General features: G+C 36.4%; 1 protein-coding gene across 15 annotated transcripts in view; it reads right to left on the bottom strand.

Annotated features, from left to right (window-relative positions):
* ehbp1 (EH domain binding protein 1) overlaps positions 1-20,298 on the bottom strand; it is a 561,098-nt gene that overhangs the window by 389,960 nt on the left and 150,840 nt on the right. For 14 of the 15 annotated variants that reach the window (XR_011355819.1, XR_011355820.1, XM_069931681.1 and 11 more), the window contains one exon: positions 19,466-19,605. Coding sequence is in view for 13 of the 15 variants with exons in the window: in XM_069931681.1 (XP_069787782.1) it covers positions 19,466-19,605 (140 nt within the window). In the remaining 2 variants the exon portion in view is untranslated. Of the gene's footprint in view, positions 1-19,465; positions 19,606-19,826; positions 19,928-20,298 lie in introns of those variants that run through there. The other variant, XM_069931689.1, reaches the window with a different exon arrangement.

Genomic DNA, 20,298 nt, shown 5'->3' with positions numbered 1-20,298 from the left:
AACAATTTAAAAAGGTCTATATGATGATGGCATCAAAGGATCCTTTCCTTTTTTCAGGATCACTGTTATTATTGCTGTCTTAAATTATTCTGGTAAATCATTCGTCTCTTCCATCTGTTCTAATACTTCCATAAATGGAGGAATTAATAAATCTTGGTATACTTTATAAAATTCAGGGGGGAAAACCACCTTCTCCAAGAGACTTATTATTTTGTAATGAACCCAATCCTTCTTTTACCTCCTTTTGATTTTCTTCATTTAATTTTGGTAAATTTATTTGAGACAAAAATTCTTCTATTTTGTTTTCATCTTTTAATGATTCTGATTTATATACATTTTTATATATTTTTTTTAGTTTTCATTTATTTCTTGTGACTTTTAGTAATTTGATTTTGATTCTTTCTTTGTTGCTATAATTGTTCTAGATATGCTCTGTTTTTAATTGCCATACAAGAATCTTATGTGCCCTCTCTCGTAATTCATAATATCTTTGCTTGGTTCTCATTATATCTCTTTCTACTTTACAAGTTTTCAAAGTATTATACTTAAATTTCTTATTTATCAACACTCTTTTCCCTCATTTGATTGTATATGTAATTTTTTTAAAATCTGTTACTTCTTTTTCAAGTTGTTCTACTTCTTGCATGTTTCTTTAAATCTTATTTATATGACATTATTTGACCTCTTAAATATGCTTTCATTGCATCCCATAAAACAAACTTATTCATTACTGATTTAGAATTAATTTTAAAAATATCTGTATTTGCTGTTGAATAAACTCACAAAAATCTTTCCTTTTAAATATAGAATTTAATCTCAATCTATAAGCTAATTTATCTCTATCTTCTATTGATATTGCTTAAAACGTGAATGATCTGATAAAATTCTTGCTTTATACTCAACTTTTTAAAAATTCTTCCCTGCAATTGTGCCGATATTAAGAGAAAAAAAATCAACTCTGGGGTAAGAACCATGTCTTTTCGAATAAAAAGAATAACTCCTTTCTTCTGGATGAATTCTCCTCCATGCACTATTAATCTCATATCTTTGGCCGCTTTTCTTTTAATAACATTTCTCCCAGATCTATGCAACAATGAATTAAGACAAAATTTAGTCTCCCCCTATTAACACATTTTCATTAGCATTTGCTGAATTCAAAAATGTTTCTCGTATAAATATCGTATCATTTAAATTTGGTGGATAGATATTCAAAAAAGTCAAAAATTCAGAAAATAATTGACAATGTATTGAAAGATTTTATTAATCAGAATTGCTATTCCTCAAGACTTAGAATTAAATGAGAATTCTGCAACATGTCCTACCCAATCTCTTTTCCATTTTTGATGTTCAATTTCAGTTAAATGTGTCTCTTGTAGAAAAGCAATATCCACTTTCATCTTTATATGTGCAATTAATATTTTTTCTCTTAACTGTATTTTTAATTCCATTAATATTAATACTTACAAAATTTACCATTTCACCCACTAAGTATTTTGATAATAATACCATCCCTCACCTATACCACCTCTCTTCCAGCTCCTAGTTCTACTGCATTATCATATTCAAAATTATTGATATTAAATATTCCAGATGAAAAGCACATAAGAAAAAGAAAAGGAACCCTGTAAAGATAGAAAAACAGAATAAAAAAAACCCTGCTAATGTTGTTTTCACATAAACAACATAACTCCCCTCCATGTTATGGGCAGTGGCCTGTGCCACAAATGCACATATGAATTTGCAGCTATCAATCCCTCCCACCCAGCTCTCCCAAAGATATTGTTACAATTTATTTAAACATAAACAGATGACCCTTTATCAGTTACACATATTGATGTTCAAAATTTCCTTCAAATTGCACTCTGCTACTCAGGACTCATCTCCTCTTCATGACGAATGTCTGGCAGAGAGACAGCATATTGTTTGGCCTTCCTTGATTCAACAAAGACTTGTTTTGATCTCCTGGAACAAAAACCTCCAGGGTTGCTGAATATATTAAAACAAAAGCATAACCTTTTTTCCCCCACAGTACATTTTAAATTGGATTAAATTCTTTTCTTTTCAACAATTCAGAACTAATATCTGGACAGAAAAAAAAATCTTATTTCCATTATATTCTAAAGGTCCATGTCTTTCCTTTGCTTGTCTTGCTGCCAATTCCAAAATCTTCTCTCTTACCTGATAACGAAGGAATTTAACCAGTATTCGATGCAGTTTTTGATCTGGTTGTGGTCAAGGTCTTGGAGCTCAATGTGCTCTTTCTATCTCAATATCTCCCTGAAATTCTTTGACTCCAAGACTTTGTGGGATCCATCATTGCAAAAATTGTCTAATATCATCTACTTAATCCCCTTCTTCAAGTCCAACAATTTTTATATTATTTCTTCTACTAAAACTTTCTAAAGCATCCATTTTTTGGGCCAAATGAACTTGAGCAGTAGTAAAATCAGTTTTCATATTCCCCATCTGATCTTTAATTGACTCAATTTCAAATTCTGATCCCTTGACTCTTTCTCCCATCTTTTCAAATCCTTTTTGCATAATCACAACTACTTCCTCTACATGTTCAGTTCTAACTTCTGACTTTAACATGAGAGTTCCAGTTAGCTTTATTTCTTTCATCATTGCCTTCATTTGTGTATACAAAGCATACCCAAAGATTTAACAGTTTTACCTTTTCTAACTTACAGCTGTCTTCTTTTTCCTCTTTTTCTTCTTCACCTCCTCAGAATAGCTAAAATTTAATTTTTCATCTGTTTATTCTTCTTCTTAAAGCAGCTTATATCTGGTTCCTTCTTCCAGGGTTGCTCCTGCTTTATGCGTTCTGCGCATGTGTGATTCCCCATAGAAATGTTCTAAGCTAAGACACTTTTGGATAGACTTTGGTTCATTTTCGGAAAGAGTTACAAAAGTGAAGTTTCCTCAAGAACCAAATTTTTTTTACATGGAGACATTTTTGATACAGAATTGAAATTGAAATTAAATAAATATCAAAAAGAATTTACTAAGGTAGCCCTAGCGGTAGCTAGAAAATGTGTGGCAATAATTTGGAAGTCAGATGCAAATTTGAGAATGAGTAGATGGCATATTGAAATAGGAAGTTGTAAAGATTACACAAAATTTGAGTAATAAATTTGAAGTTTTTCCAAAAGATTTGGAAACCATATTTTCAAACTGTAGGAATTAGGTTGTAATCACTCAACCTGAATCTTTTAACTCCTAAAATTAAGATATGTTTGATTTTATTTGATAGTTTTAATAGTCTTCTACTTAAATAATATCCAGATGTTCTCTTTCTTTATTTTTTCTTTCTTTTCTACAGTGCTGATTGATTTAGGGGGGAGGGGAGCGGGAGAGGGGTTTACATCTTTTTAATCACTATGTATTAATGTTTATTGTTTTGAACAATACAAATGATGTGCAAGTTTTAATGCACATGTGGAAATTAAATAAAATTTTCAAAAAACAGTTCTTAGTGGTCTGCTCTTTCGATGACATTAATTGGACACGTCAATATTATCGAAATAAATATCCTTCCTAAATTTTGATAGGTTTTTCAAGTTGTACCTATTTTTTGTTCCCAAATCCTTTTTGGATTCATTGGATTCTATTACAGTACAACTCCGACTATCCAAAATGGTCCGGACTGGGCTTATGTCAGATAAACCTTTTTTTTTTCAGAGAACTGGTCAGTTTTTAAAAAAGTCCAGTAGCAACAGCAAATTAGTTTAAACAACAAAAAACAACAAGGGAAGGCATTTGAAGCATTAAAATAATGTTTAATTCTCACCAAAAAAAGTACTGGCCACCACTGATCACTGAGATGAACCCAACCACCACCACTGATTACCAAGACCTCCCAATTGCTGCTACCAATTCCCGACACAAACTCAGTGCTGCCACTGATATCTGGAGAGGTTTTCCGGGCTGGTGGAACACTCACTGGTGAATAAGCGGGCTCCTGTCTCCACAGTCACTGGAGTTCCCAACTCTGAATCCTCCCCTAATCCTACTGCACACACAAACTGGGGAAGTAGGGCAAGACGAGGATTATGAGTCAGTGTCCAGTGTGACAAGGAGGGAGGGGAGGGAGGAAACACCACTGAACCCAAGGTCCCCGTTCCTGCCCAGGAGCCCAAAGTCTCTGTTCCTGGCTGGGAGCTTGAGGTCCCCATTCCTGGCCGGGAGCCCGAGGTCCCCACTCCTGCCTGGGAGCCCGAGGTCCCCACTCCTGCCTGGGAGCCCGAGGTCCCCACTCCTGCCTGGGAGCCCGAGGTCCCCACTCCTGCCTGGGAGCCCGAGGTCCCCACTCCTGCCTGGGAGCCCGAGGTCCCCACTCCTGCCTGGAAGCCCGAGGTCCCCACTCCTGTCCGGGAGGCCGCTCTCCTTGATGATGCCGGGACAAGGGATTCATCTTGATTGTTCAAAAGAGGCTTGCGACTGGGAGATAGTGTCACACAGTTTGAGAGGGAGAGTTGTAGAGAAAAGTCAATAGGGGAAGGTAAAGAACAAATGGAAAGAGAGAGGGGAGGAAGTCACCTGAAATGAGGACAATCATCGCTCTAATTTCATGTCAAGTTAATTTTTTTTAACCTGAGAGGCCAGTTCAGCTCGGAAAACATTTTGAATAAATGAGGATTTCGGAAAATCGATTTCGGATAATCGGAGTTGTACTGTACATCTTTTTTTATATAGAAAAATAAGCACAGCTGTCTTTAAAAAAACTTCCTTCAAGATAATAAAAGGAATGGGGGCTTAGCATTAACTAAGTTTTATTATTGTTGAACTAATATTAGATGTATTATTTTTTGGATTCAACACAATAAACATTTAGGTGCTTCAAGATGAATTAATATAGAAATTAAATCCACCAAAACATATTCTCTTCTTTCGTTACTTGGAGCACATTATAGGTAATTAATCCTCCCTCCCCCAAGTTTACAGATAAAGCCTCTGGCTTCCGACAAATGAAAGCAAGTGGATTAACTTCAAACCTAGTTTATTAACTATATACATCGAGGATTCAAAGTAATAGAAAGTGGCCACTGGGGTGCACCAGCATAAACAATCCCCCAGAACTTCAGTAAGCTGGATATACAGGATATGAACACAGTGACTGATCTACATCCCCTTTCCTTAGCTCATGTTCCATACCATGACAAAATTGCCTTGTTAAACTTCAGTGCTTACAAAGTGTCACAGCATGACCATTCAGTAACTGAAATGTCAACCATATTAGATGAGAAACATAAAAAAACACTCTGCTACATGTACACATTTACTTTTACAATTTTAAACACGTATTTTTGACCTATTTTATTCTTATTTATTTTAATTTTTTTAAATTCTGTTTTCCTCAATTTTTTGCCAGTTGCCTGAGGCTGCCAGTTGCTTCAATTCCAGAAACCAGGAGTTTTACTCTATTACGAATAAGGGAGATGAGCATGGTTCATTATGCAGAATTATGATGTGGTGGGTATTAGAGACTTCCTGGCTCAAGGAATAGATTGGCTGATGCAGATATCAGGGTTTCAATGTTTCAAAAGGGATAGGTAAAAGAGAGGGGTAGTAACATTACTACTCAGGTATAGTATCACAGCTACAGAAAGGGAGGATGTTGTGGAGGAATTGTCTACTGAGTCAGTGTGGGTGGAAGTCAGAAACAAGAAGTGAGCGATCACTGTTGGGAGCAGGGGTGCAGAGCTAATTTTTTCAGTGCTGAAGTTCACCAAAACCAGTGACAAGGAGGTGCCCAATGAGGTGCCTAGAGCGGCCTAAAGAGGTGCCAGAGCAGCACTCCGGTGAGCTCTGGCAGCACTGCACCCCTAGTCTTCAGAGCACTAAGGAGCAGATAAGTAGTTTTTGGAGTGGTGCAAAAATAACAGGGTTGTTGTTATGGGACACTTCAACTTCCCAAATATTGAGTGGCACCTCCTTACTTCAAGAGGGACAGATGGGGCAGAAGTTGTCAGATGTGTCCAAGAAGGATTCCTGCCACAGTATGTGGACAAGCTGACCAGAGGAGAGGCCATGCTGGATCTAATACTGGATAATGAGCCTGGTCAAGTGACAAACCTCTCGGTGAGAGACCATTTCGGTGACAGTGACCACAACTCCCTGACCTTTAGCATAGCTATGGACAAGGATAGGAGTAGATAAAATGGTAAAGTATTTGATTGGGGAAGGGCTCATTATGCGGGGATTAGGCAGGAAATTGGGGACAAATGATCTTGGGGAAAAGTACAGATGAAGAGGATGTCTAGGGGCCACTTGCACAAGGTTCTGGATAGGTTTGTCACATTGAAATGGGAAAAAAAATGGTAGGATTAGGGAACAGTCGTTGGCAAAAGATGTGAGACAGCTAGTTCAGAGGAAGAAGGAAGCATGCATAAGGTTTAAGTTCAGAAGGGCTCATGATAATGATATGGTCTCCAGGAAGGAACTTAAGAATGGACATAGGAGAGCTAGAAGGGGACACAAAAAGGTCTTGGCAAATAGGATTAGGGAAAACCCCATGCACACGTGAAGAACAGAAGGATGACAAGAGTGAAGGTAGGGCCGCTTCAGGATAAAGGAGGCAACATGTCTCAGGAGGTAGAGGAGGTTGAAAAGGTCCTAAATGATTACTTTGCTTCAGTGTTCACCAGTGAGAGGGACCTTGGGTCAATGTGAGGTTAGCTTAGAATAGTCATATGCACTAGAGCATATTGAGGTTAACAAAGGGGAAGTTCTGGATCTCAAAAACATTTGAATTGATGAATCCCTGGAACCTGACAAGAAATACTCTAGATTACTTCAGGAAAAGATTGCTAGAGCATTGGCAATGATGGCCACAGGGGAGAATTGAAGAATGTTAAATGTAGTCCTTTTGTTTGAAATAGATAATAGGGAGAATTCTGGGGATTATGGACGAGAGAGTCTTATGCCAATGGTGAGTAGACCATTGGAAGGAATTCTTAGGGACAAAATTTATGAGCAGTTACAGAACTATAGTCTCCTTAGAGAGAATAAGCATAGCTTTGTGAGGGGAAGGTTGTGCCTCACAAGCTTAATTGTGTTTTTAGGAAGTGACAAAAGAAATTGATGAAGATAGGTTGGTAGATGTGGAGTATATGCATTTCAGTAAGGTTCCCCATGGGAAATTCATTCAGAAAGTCATGGAACATGGGATCCATAGAATTTTGGCTGTGTAGATTCAGAATTGGCTTGCCTGCAGAAAGCAGAGGGTAATATAGATGGAACTTATTCAGCCTAGTGGTCAGTGATTAGTGGAGTTCTGCAGTGACCTGTTATGAGATCCTTGCTCTTTGTGACTCTGCAGTGACCTGTTACGATATCCTTGCTCTTTGTGACTCTTTGTGACAAAGAAATGGATCTGTAAATTTGCAGATGATATAAAGATTGGAGGTATTGTGGATGGTGTACAAGATTGTCGTAAAGTACAACAGGATATAGACAGGATGCAGAGATCGGTGGAAAAGTGGCAGCTAGAATTAAATCTGTGAAGCGATGCATTTTGGAAGGTCGAATTCTGAAATTGGAGTACATGGTTAATAGTATTACAGATTATGCTGTATTTTATATTGTTTTAAAGGAGATAAATTGTGGCAGTTTTTTTTAAAAGTGTAGGTCACATACAAAACAGATCTCACTTAGAATACTGGAGCTCTGCTCAAGCCAGACAGGCCAGTTTAGAATGCCTTTGCAAAAACTTTGAAGAGTGCCTATTAGGGACTTCACAAATGGATTGTTGTTTTGAAAGCAACAGATGGAACATGACAAGCTGGTAAGCTTGTGGAAAAACCCATTTTGAAGATGGGCTGTGAGTTTTTAGTTCAGCCTGGTCAAAGCCCTTGTGGACCATACAAGAGGAAAGGACTGGCTGCCTAATGTTTCACTTGAAATAAGGGAAACAAAAAGGAACTCTGTGATGACCTGAAAGAGGTTATCATCTGGAGAACCCTGATGGGACAAGTTTCTTCGGCAAGACACTGATGTGGCTGTTTAGAAGCACTTAGTTTGTGCCCAGCGACCAACAAATCTCTCTCTGGAAACCGACAAGAACCTTCCTGAGCAGTAACCATTTACCTCTCAAGCACCAAAGCATGGTGAAATTCATAAATGTTAAATTTTGTGCACAGTATAAGAATTGCCTGCAACCAGTGAATTTTTCTAAACTTACACACACACATTACATCCAAGTGCGCTTAGAACTAGAAGGGAGTTAAGTTCGGTTAAGTTCATAGTAATAAGATAAAGTTTAATCCTGTTTTCATGTTCAGAGATAATTAAAAGCAACTTTTTTTTAAGTAACCATTTGTCTTGGTGAATTTCTGTTGCTTCTGGATTTTGGGGTCCTCTGGGCTCATAACAATAGCACGATTCTTAATAGTATGTAGAACAAATTTACCTTGGGGTCCAAATCCATAGATCTCTCAAGGTTGCCATGAAAATTGATAGGGTAGTTAAGAAGGCATATAGTACGCTGATCTTCGTTAGTCAGAGGATTGTGTTCAAAAGCCGTGAGGTAATGTTGCAGCTCTATAAAACTCTGGTTAGACCACACCTGGAATATTGTGTTCAGTTCTGGTTACTTCATTACAGGAAGGATGTGGATGCTTTGGAGAGGGTGCAGTGGAGATTTATCAGCTGTTTCCTGGATTTGAGAATGTGTTTTATGAGGCAAGGTCAAAAGAGCTGTATCTTTTCTCTTTTGAGAGAAGGATGAGAGGCAACTTAATACAGGTCTACAAGATTATGAGGCAGGACAGCCAGCACATTTCTCCCCAGAGAATAGAAAACTCCAGAGGATATCTGTGCAAGGTAAAGATTGGAAAGATTAGCAGATGTCAGGGGTACACTTTTTACAAAAAAAAAAGATTGTAGTGGATGCCAAGAATGCATTGCCATGGGTGATGGTAGAGGTTGATACAATAGGAACATTTAAAAGACTTTTGGACAGGCACATGTATACAATAAAAATAGAGGGTTATGGTGAGGTAGAGAAGTTTAGATTGTCAAATAGGATTGTAAAAATTGGCACAAAATTACAGACTGAAGAGTCTGTACAGAGCTGTAATGTTCTATTTTCCAGGAAGTACTTTCTTACTTTCTTCTGGCACTTGCCTTCAATTTATAGATCATAATTTTAAGAATTCATGTCATTTTGGGACCCAAGAACCAGCAGCAAGAGACTTTTAAATCAAGAATTCCGAGATACAAAGTTATATTACTTCCTAATCACTATTTACAGATATCACTTGCAAAAATACTCTATCAAACTTCTACTTATGTGAGGAGTCACGTGATGGAGTAATGGCCGGACGGTGAACTCCAGCCCTCTCCAGAAAAGTCGGAAAAAACAAAGGAAAACACAAAGGCACAAAAATAAAAATTAAAGTAAAGTGAGTATAAAGGTGGAAAGAAGATGGCAACGAAAAAAGAAAAATCGAAACCAACGGTAAGAAGAGAGGAAGAGAAGACAACGGAAGAAGAAGGAGAAGGCCTTACCTGCTCGAAGAGGCCCGTGGTGGAGAGAGAAACCCGCTCCCTCAGGTCGGTAGAAAGTGGACTACAAAAATGGCTCGCTGAGCCGAGTAAAAGTGCGCAACCGCGCATGCGCGACTCCTCGCGCATGCGCGATGCGCATGCATAAAAACACACCGACGGGAGGGGTGACCAGCTGGGGAGTCGATCTACACAGCCGGCAATGACAGCTGCAGAACAGCTGCAGCAAGAGGAGAACATAGAAGACAACGAAAACAAGAAAGAAGAGAAGAAAAGGACAACAAAGAAACAACAGATGGCCAACCCAGAGGAAGAAGAAGAGGAAGAGGAAGAGTACAGTGAAATAGAAGAAGAAGGGAAAGGCAAGACAAAGGATATACTTTCTCTTATTAAAGAATACATGGAGTCATTTAAAGAATGGCAAGCGCAAGAATTTAATGATTTAAGAAGAAGAATAAACAATACAGAAGAGAAAATGAATAAAATAGATATAACCTTATCAGAAATGGGAAAAAGAATGGACAAGGTGCAAGAACAAGAAGCAGCAGTAGAAATGGAGGTAGAGGACTTAAAAAATAAATTAGAGGAATCTAATAAAAAAGTTAAAGAGACACAAGAGCTGTTAGCTCAGAAAATAGATATAATGGAAAATTATAACAGAAGAAATAACATAAAGATAGTGGGCCTTAAGGAAGATGAAGAAGGCAAGAATATGAGAGAGTTTATAAAAGATTGGATCCCTAGGATCCTAAGATGTCCAGAACGACAGCAAGAAATGGAAATAGAAAGGGCACATAGAGCATTGGCCTTTAAACCACAACCACAACAAAAGCCAAGATCTATTTTAGTAAAATTCCTAAGATATACTACAAGAGAAAAGGTACTGGAGAAAACAATGGAAAAAGTAAGAGAGGACAACAAGCCACTGGAGTACAAAGGGCGAAAAATCTTCATTTATCCAGATATAAGTTTTGAACTCCTGAAGAAGAGAAAGGTGTTCAATACAGCAAAGGTGATTTTATGGAGGAAAGGGTATAAATTTATAATAAAGCATCCAGGTTGAAGGAATTTTAGATATGAGTATAGTGGAAATATTTTGTTTTAGGAATGTTGTCTTATAAAGGGTTCAAAACAAGAAAACAGAAATGGATAAGAAGGAAAGGTAATGATGGAGAAACGGAAAGGGAAGATAAACAAAGTATAAAATGGCTACGTTGAACTACATGACTTTAAATATTAATGGAATACATAACCAAATTAAAAGGAAGAAACTGCTAAATTTACTGAAAAAAGAAAAAATTGATATAGCATTTGTGCAAGAAACACATTTAACTGAATTGGAGCACAAGAAATTAAAAAGAGATTGGGTAGGACACGTAACAGCAGCATCGTATAATTCAAAAGCAAGAGGAATAGCTATATTAATTAGTAAAAATGTGCCATTTAAAATAGAAGAGGAAATAATAGATCCAGCAGGGAGATATGTAATGATAAAATGTCAGATATATTCGGAATTTTGGAATCTACTCAATGTATATTCACCTAACGAAGAAGATCAAAAGTTTATGCAAGATATCTTTTTGAAGATAGCAGATACGCAAGGGAACATATTAATAGGAGGGGATTTCAACCTGAATTTGGATTCAAATATGGACAAAACTGGGAAAAAAATTAACAGAAAGAACAAAGTAACCAAATTTATAATTAAATCTATGGAAGAAATGCAACTTTTGGATATATGGAGGAAACAACACCCAAAGGAAAAGGAATATTCATATTACCCGGCTAGACATAAAACATACTCAAGAATAGACCTATTTTTGTTATCAGCTCGTATGCAAGATAGAGTAAGAAAAACAGAATATAAAGCGAGAATACTATCGGACCATTCACCCTTAATATTGACAGTAAAGTTAGAGGACATCCCTCCAAGAATGTATAGATGGAGATTAAACCCCATGTTACTTAAAAGGCAGGATTTTAGAGAATTTATTGAAAGACAAATTAAAATGTATTTTGAAATAAATACGAAATCAGTGAAAGATAAGTTTATACTATGGGATGCAATGAAAGCATTCATTAGAGGGCAAATAATAAGTTATGTAACCAAGATGAAAAAAGACTATAATCAGGAAACAGAGCAGTTGGAAAGGGAAATAGTAAATATAGAAAAAGAATTAGCAATGAAGGAAGATACAACTAAAAGAAGAGAATAGGCGGATAAAAAAATAAAATATGAAACACTACAAACATATAAGGTGGAGAAGAATATAATGAAGACAAAACAGAAATATTATGAACTAGGTGAAAAAACGCACAAAATCCTAGCATGGCAGCTTAAGACAGAACAAACTAAGAAAATGGTATTGGCATCAAGGAAAAAAGACAAACAAATTACATATAATCCAAAAGAAATTAAGGAAAACTTTAGAGAATTCTATGAACAATTATACCGAACTGAAAACGAAGGAAAAGAAGGGAAAATAGATGAATTTCTGACTAAAATTGAACTACCAAAACTACAAATAGAAGAACAAAATAAATTAACAGAGCCATTTGGAATAGTAGAAATACAAGAGATAATAAAAAAATTACCAAATAATAAGACACCAGGAGAGGATGGATTCCCAATAGAATTCTATAAAACATTTAAAGACTTATTAATTCCGCCCCTCCTGGAAGTAATCAACCAGATTGATAAAACACAAAGCTTACCAGATTCATGTAAAACAGCAATAATTACAGTAATACTAAAGCAAGGGAAAGATCCACTCACACCAGCGTCATATAGACCAATATCTTTACTTAACACAGATTATAAGATAATAGCTAAACTATTAGCAAACAGATTAGCAGAGTATGTACCGAAAATGGTAAATCTAGACCAAACTGGATTTATCAAAAAAAGACGCACAACAGACAATATTTGTAAATTTATTAACTTAATTCATGCAGTAGAAGGGAATAAAGTACCAACAGTAGCAGTTACTTTAGACGCAGAGAAGGCCTTTGACAGAGTAGAATGGAATTATTTGTTCAAAGTATTGCAAAAATTCAATTTACTGGAGAAGTATATTAATTGGATTAAAGCATTATATAAGGGACCATTAGCGAAAGTGACAGTAAATGGACATGTATCAAAGCAATTTAACTTAAGCAGGTCAACACGGCAGGGATGCTCACTATCACCTTTATTGTTTGCGTTAGCTATAGAACCACTAGCAGAATTGATAAGAACAGAAAATAATATAAAAGGGATAAAAATAAAAGACAAGGAATATAAAATCAGTTTATTTGCGGATGATGTTATAGTATACTTAACAGAACCAGAACTATCAATAAAAGAACTATATAAGAAATTGAAGGAATATGGAGAAGTGTCGGTTACAAGATCAACGTAAATAAAAGTGAAGCAATGCCTATGAATAATGCGGATTTCTCAAAATTTAAGAAGGAATCACCATTTAGATGGCAAATGCAAGCAATAAGATACCTAGGTGTACAAATAAATAAACATCTCGGCCAACTATATAAACTCAATTATTATCCACTAATGAAAAAATTACAGGACGATTTAGAGCATTGGAAAGATTTACCACTAACACTAATAGGAAGGATAAACTGTATTAAAATGAACATTTTTCCAAGGATATTATACCTATTTCAGGCAGAGAAATTCTTCAAGGAGTTAAAGAAAATAATAAGGAAATTTTTATGGAAAGGGGGGAAACCGAGGATAGCACTAGATAAATTAACAGAATGGTATAAACAAGGAGGCTTACAACTGCCAAACTTTAAAAATTATTATAGAGCCGCACAATTAAGATACCTATCAGATTTTTATCAAACAAGGGAAAAGCCAGATTGGACTAGATTAGAATTAGATAAAATAGGGGAAAAGATACCTGAACACATATTATATAAATGGGATGAAAAATTGGTACAACATAGAAGTTCTCCAGTATTACATCATCTACTCAATATTTGGAAAAAGATTCATGTAGAAAGAAATAAAACAAATTATCAATTACCAAAACTAATATTGACGCAAAACAAGTTACTCCCTTTTACAATAGATAACCTTTCCTTTAGAGAATGGGAGAAAAAAGGGATTAAAAGAATAGAAAATTGTTTTTCAGGAAATAGATTATTATCCTTTGAACAAATGAAAGATAAATACAATATAACTCAAGATACAGCGCTGGCATATTACCAATTGAGATCCTACTTGAAGGATAAATTAGGAAGCAGTTTGAGTTTGCCAGAGGGAAGTAACTTTGAATATGTGATTACAGATACAATGATAATCAAAAGATTTATAACAAATATGTATATTAAACTGCAAGAAAAGGAGAATGAGGAAACAAATGGTAAAACTAAACAAAAATGGGAACAAGATTTAAATATAAAGATAAATACGAGGTTACGTATGATACAATATAACTGGATACACAGGCTATACATTACACCTCAAAAGTTAAATAAATGGGACCCAACAGTATCTGATAGATGTTTTCGATGTAAAAAAGAAATGGGAAGATCAAAATCAGATATTAAATAAAATAACAGAAAACAATATACCAAAGAATCCAGAGATTTTCCTCCTAAGTAACATAAAAAACAAAGAATTTGGAATTGATTTGGAGGATGCACAAAAAAGATTTGTTAAGATAGCTCTAGCCGTAGCAAAAAACTGTATTATGTCAACCTGGAAATTGGAAGATAATTTGAAAATACGACAATGGTATATAGAAATGAATAAATGTATTCCATTAGAAAAAATAACATATAGTTTAAGAAATAATATTGAAATATTCGAACAAATATGGGAGCCTTACATGAAACACAATAGCGAAAACCTACCGGGGACAATCACTACCTAAGTTAACGGAAGGAAAAGGAAATGAAAAGAATGGACTCAGTGGAATTTCTGGTGTATTTTTATTGAATGACAACATTGTCTGACTGGTGTAATGTATCCTAGATTTTGTACCTTAAATGGACGGGAGGGGGGAGGTAGGGAGGGTGGGATGGGAGGAGGGAGGGAGGGGGGGGAGAAAATGGCACTGTATATGTGTGAAAAGGAAAAAGTGTGTATCATGGTTAATGTGATTTATGGTGTGAAAAATAAATAAATAAATAAATAAATAAGAACTTCTACTTATGTACTGGAGTAAGTATAATAACTGGTTGCATCACAGCCTGGTTTGGTAATCTGAGTGTCCAGGAATGCCCATCACAGACGCCAACCTCTGATGACACCAATTTGAGATGCTGCCTCATGAAAGCAACCAAAATCACAAAGGATCCCATCACCCTAGTTACAACCTCTTCTCACTACTACCTTCAAGAAGAAGGTGCAGAAGATAAAGTCCAACATCTCTTGGGTCAAGAACAGCTCCTTTCCAACAGCTATCAGGCTCATGAACCTCCCTTATTACACTATTCATCAATTACCATGACACCACAAAAAGGCTTTTCTGCACTGCTATAATGCCACTTTTTTCTTGCACAATGGTAAAGAGATAATATTATCTATATTTTGTATATATTATCTCCTTTCATTCAATTTGTTGCACTCCCCCAACTTGAGAGCTATACAATTTGCATCCATCCACACATATGACTGAAATTTTTTAAATTGAGAAAAAATACAAAACTTACACGATTATGGTGAAAATCAGGCCTATCTATGGAAAATGACGCCCCATGCAAGAAATTGGCAGCAGTGGCCAACCTCTCACGAGAGGTGGTCTTGGTGGCCACCATATTGAGATATTTCACCGCATTTTAACTCCTTGTGTACCTTAATGAGAATTCTGTAGCTCAATATTCTGACGGTCAGACAGATTTTAGAGGCCAGTAGAGTCTGCAGGGTGCTCAAGGTTCACAGCAACACAGAAAATCAGAGAATCAGCAACTTCATCTTTTTGTGGCAATTCCAACATACGTTCATTTTGAGCTACGACCAGTCATCCAGAATGAAGCATGGACACATGTCAGGGATATACAATGTAGATTTTTTTAAATGAAGTACCTGTTTAGCTGGAATGTAAGAATTTCTGTGTATATGCACATTATACAATGTATATGACAATAAATTCATTATTGCTCAATCACATTGCATGGACCTTAGAAAACTGCAGCACATTACAAGCCCTTGATGTTGTGCCAACTTATATATTCCTACAAAATAAACTAAACCCTTCCTACCTCATAACCCTCTATTTTCCTTTCATCCATGTGCTCAAGAGTCTCTTAATGCTCCTAATATTTCAGACTCCACCACCAACCCTGGCAAGACTTTCCAGGCACTCACAACTCTCTGTGTAAAACTTACCCCTGATATCACCCCTAAACTTTCCTCCCTACGTTTGGATGAAACTCCTTATGAATGAATTATTAACCAAGCATTCTCTATGCTGAACATAGCATGTCACTGACTTGTTCAGGAATTCTATCAGTTCACTTACAAATAGACTGAGGAAAATATTTACATGAGCAAGTTGTGCATTCCTCAATTGAGGATTTATTTGATTTAGCATAGCCTGATGTTTTTCTTCAATGATTTTGAACATGAATAGCAATTTCTTCTATTTTAACAGCACAAACAGTCTGAGTACTAGCAAATAAATTGAGTCACAAGTAAGATCATATGTGCTCTTTAGAAGGACATATTCCTTCAGCTGTCACTTCCAACTAATTATTGAAAAAGCACATACTAGCAAAATTAAAATTTTCAACCCTCCATGCCTGCTCACTCTTTAACATTCACCGACTCCACATTCACCAATCCCATCAACCCAATTTGAATAAAAGTAGCATATGTGGTCTGACAACTCTTCAGGTACAAACTCCAAAGATTCACTACCTTTTGGGTGAAGACATTCCTTCTCACAAACATTTTGAATGGCCAACATCTATCTGGAGACAGTGACCCCCCCTGGTTCAGGACATTCTGGTCAGGGGCAACTCTATTTTGACTTCTGAACTACATTTCATCAATTGCGAACAGCTAAGTTCCTGTTATAGCCACCCCATCTTAAAAATTGCCCTACTCTTGTTTCTTGTGAAACACAGAAGTCTGCAGATGCTGTGATTGCAGTAAAAACACAGAAATGCTCAAGGAAAACATGAGGTGTCCATTGGAGGTAAAGATATATAACCAAAATTTTGGATTCCCAGTCCTTCTTCAAGGTATGAGTAAAAAGCAGGCAGGTGCCTAAATTCAAAGGCTGGGGACAAGGAAATAAAGAGCAGTGGGAGGAACTGACAAACAGACAAAGGGTGACAGTTGGACATGGACAGGAGAACAGGAGAGGAAAGGTGAGAAATGATAGTTGGAAGGGGTGGCTCTGTGAATGCAGAGCTAGAAAGGAAAGAGAGAGAGGGACAGCACTAGAGGAAAGATGAACAGGGGATAAAGTGGGGGGTGTACGCTAACAGAAATCTGAGAAGTCGATGTTAATGCCAGGTGAGGCAGGATGGAGTGAAGGGTCAAGGCTATAGCATCATCAGTGGAAATGTCCCATCTACTGGCGAATTGAAATGGGTCCAATGTCTCTTGGAGGTGCAGTTTGATGTATTCCATCACCAGACACTCAAAGCATTTCATCAAGGTGGGAGTCAATGCCACTGGGTGGTAGTCATTGAGGCTTGTTACTGTTCCCCTCTTTGGTACCGGGATAATGGAGGCTGTCTTGTGTAACAAACCATGTGTAACGAGCAGCAATAGACAATGAACCAGACACTGTTTAATTTTAAAACTCTAATTTTATTTCTTACTCTTAAACTATAGTCTTAACTCTTAAACTATCCTTAACACTAAACTATCCCCAACTATGCGCAGGTGTACTAGTGTATGTATGATATACCTAAACCATTACAGTCCAAGCCAAAATCTAGAAAGTTACTTCAAAGTTCAGTCTTTCAAATTCAGCAATGTTGAAGAGTAGGCCTTTGAAATTTGATGCCCAGAATTAATGATGAACTGATGGGAAGACCAGAGTTGTAACTGCTTGTATTGGGAAGGGTTGTGGCTATCATGTGACAGCATTTTCCCTTACCTCATCAGAGGACACACCAGCTGCCAATCAAGGTTTGGTTCCACCCCACCCATTAGTGTACACCTGGCTGTTGGTTCCATGTAAATTACCTGGACTCTCCAGCCTGCCTGAACTTGGCCTTGGGTCATTAGCTGTGGTAAATGGATTAACCCTCCTGGTACCGAGCCATTGGCACCCTGTAAATGATCTGGACTGGAACCTCCAGCACTATAAAGGTGCCATGTGCTCTTTGTTCTCTCTTTTTGCCAGCTTGGGTCCACCCTGTTTCACTCCAGACCTAGAAAGGTGAAAGGGTGTTGGAGAAACTGTTGGTAAGATGTGCACTGTTAAAAGAGCGTTTAATTAATATCCCTTGTAGCACTAAATTAAGGGGTGGAGGGGCATCGTAGAGATTTTTCCTTGATCATTGTATGTAGTTGTGTGTGTGTGTGTCTGTGTGTGTGTGTGTGTGTGTGTGTGTGTGTGTGTGTGTGTGTGTGTGTGTGTGTGTGCGAGCATGCTTTAACCAAAGATAACAACAGTTAAAATAAGAGAAACATTGGAAGAGCAGAAACATGCTATGAAAATAGAAAGAACAAAGTGATTTTACTTAGAAGTTACAATTATGTTGTACTGATGGTGTTGCCAAGTTACATCTTCATACCAACATAACAAGTTTTTTTTTCAAACCAACTTTTTAACTATTTCACAGAATATTCCTACACTCCATTAAAATATTCTTAAACCCCACACCCCATCTTGAGAATTTATGGGTTAGAAGGGCCTGTTACTGTGTTGAATCTCTGAACTAAACACAAAACATGGAATGTGTTTCACAAACCTCCTGAAGGATAGCTTGCACACCTTGAGTTTCTTACATGGTTTGTTGAAGGAAGTGTCATCACTAAATTACGAGTCAGATGGCAAATTGCTTCTTGATAAATTAACTTATCATGGCAAAACAGATTTAAATAACAAACATTCATTTTAAACTGTTATCATTCAACCCACTCAAGAAACATCAATAAAAACTAATGTTATAGGTTGAACAAAGTTAACATTGAAATTACAATACAAATATTCAAAATAGTTAACACAAAAAAGTTAAAATCTGTTTTCAAAATAGCTTGGTGACTGTTGTCTCAATCTGAAGTCACACAAAAAAAGGCAAAATAAGTCAACAGCACAATGACAGACTGTGACTATAAGTTTCAAACTAAGCAAATTAAAGATGAGATGAACTTCTCCAACATCCAGTGGCTTCAGCAGTTTACACTTTGTCGAATTAGTTAAATTAATCAAGACTGCCTTCTGAAATGCTGGGTATTTCAGTAGTGGATAGAAATGAATCACCAATGGCACTGATGGCTAAAGATATTTGTATCCTTCCAAGTTATTTAAAATGGTTTAGTTCTGTCTAACCTATCAATTCTAGAGAAAATAAAACCGTTCACTTAATGTCTCATCATGTTATTTTTAATGACATGTGGAACATAAACATTTACAAACTGATGTAAAATCCTCTCAAAAAATTCAAGAGCACTAAACAGAGCAGTCAAGGTAAATCACAGCATTACACAACAAAATTCAATATTGAACAAGGAAAATGAAAACTTAAGGGTAATATATCTTACGATTCATACCAATGAATCAATTATGTTCCCTGGGAAACAACATGAACTTTCCTCCCCAGAAATGTTTTCAATCGTACATTAATAATGATCAAAGAGAAAAAGTTAAACACAATATTCAGTCCATTAGAATGAAATGTGAAACAGCTTTTACTGAAATATAGAATAAATTATGGCAAAAACATCAATATATCTTTCACAGAAATCTGTGTAAAATTGCTAGCAATCATTAAATGACAAATTTCTCTCCAGGTACTGAAGTTGTTATTAAAGAGATCAAACCTGTAATTTTTGCTGACTTTTCTTCTTGATTCACTCGGTTTTCCTCATCATCCTCATTTTCTTCCTCAAAGTCATCCAAGTTTCCAATATCAGCTTGTTTCATACTCATTAGACTAGCCAGACTTTGCATATCCTCATCCCTGTTTATCAGAAATATGACTAATGAAAAGCTGTTGACATATTTTTGAATGCTTATTGACAAAGATATTAATATTTCTTTTAAAACTTATTCATCAAGTAAATAGGTAGCCCTGTGTTCCAGGGAACAACCACAACAGAACAAGTGCTGTCCACATCTGATTGCACTTACTTAAGTCAAACCCAAGAAATTGGGAACTACAATTGGTCTGTCTCCACTTACTGAGAAGAAATCCACCCAGGATATCCACTCAATTCTTATCCAATAATCAATGATGCCTCAATTTAATGTAAAATGGATTGGTTTTGCGCGATGACAGGAAGGTGTTGATTAATGTTCATACATGAAAAAAATAAAAATGGAAAATGCTGTAAATACTAGATCTGACAGCACCTATGGAGAAAATGTTGATGAAAGATTATTTATCTCTCCACACGTCAATGATTGCAGCTTCACAACCATTTCCTGACTTATTGAATATTCAGAGATGTCTGTTATTTCAGACTTACAATAATTATCTCATAACTATTTGATGCTGGAATAACTAATTTCCATGGAACTCTACAACAAAGAATCAATGCTCTCAGGAGATAAAGATAGCAAAAACTTAGTTGTAATGCACTGCATCAATCCAAGGCAGAGAACCTATAGTACGCTCTATAATATTTGGGATACAGACACTTAATTTCCTTTT

The sequence above is a fragment of the Narcine bancroftii genome, chromosome 4 (assembly GCF_036971445.1).
Source record: "Narcine bancroftii isolate sNarBan1 chromosome 4, sNarBan1.hap1, whole genome shotgun sequence".
NCBI lineage: Eukaryota > Metazoa > Chordata > Chondrichthyes > Torpediniformes > Narcinidae > Narcine > Narcine bancroftii.
This window is presented reverse-complemented; position numbering and strand designations above follow the sequence as displayed.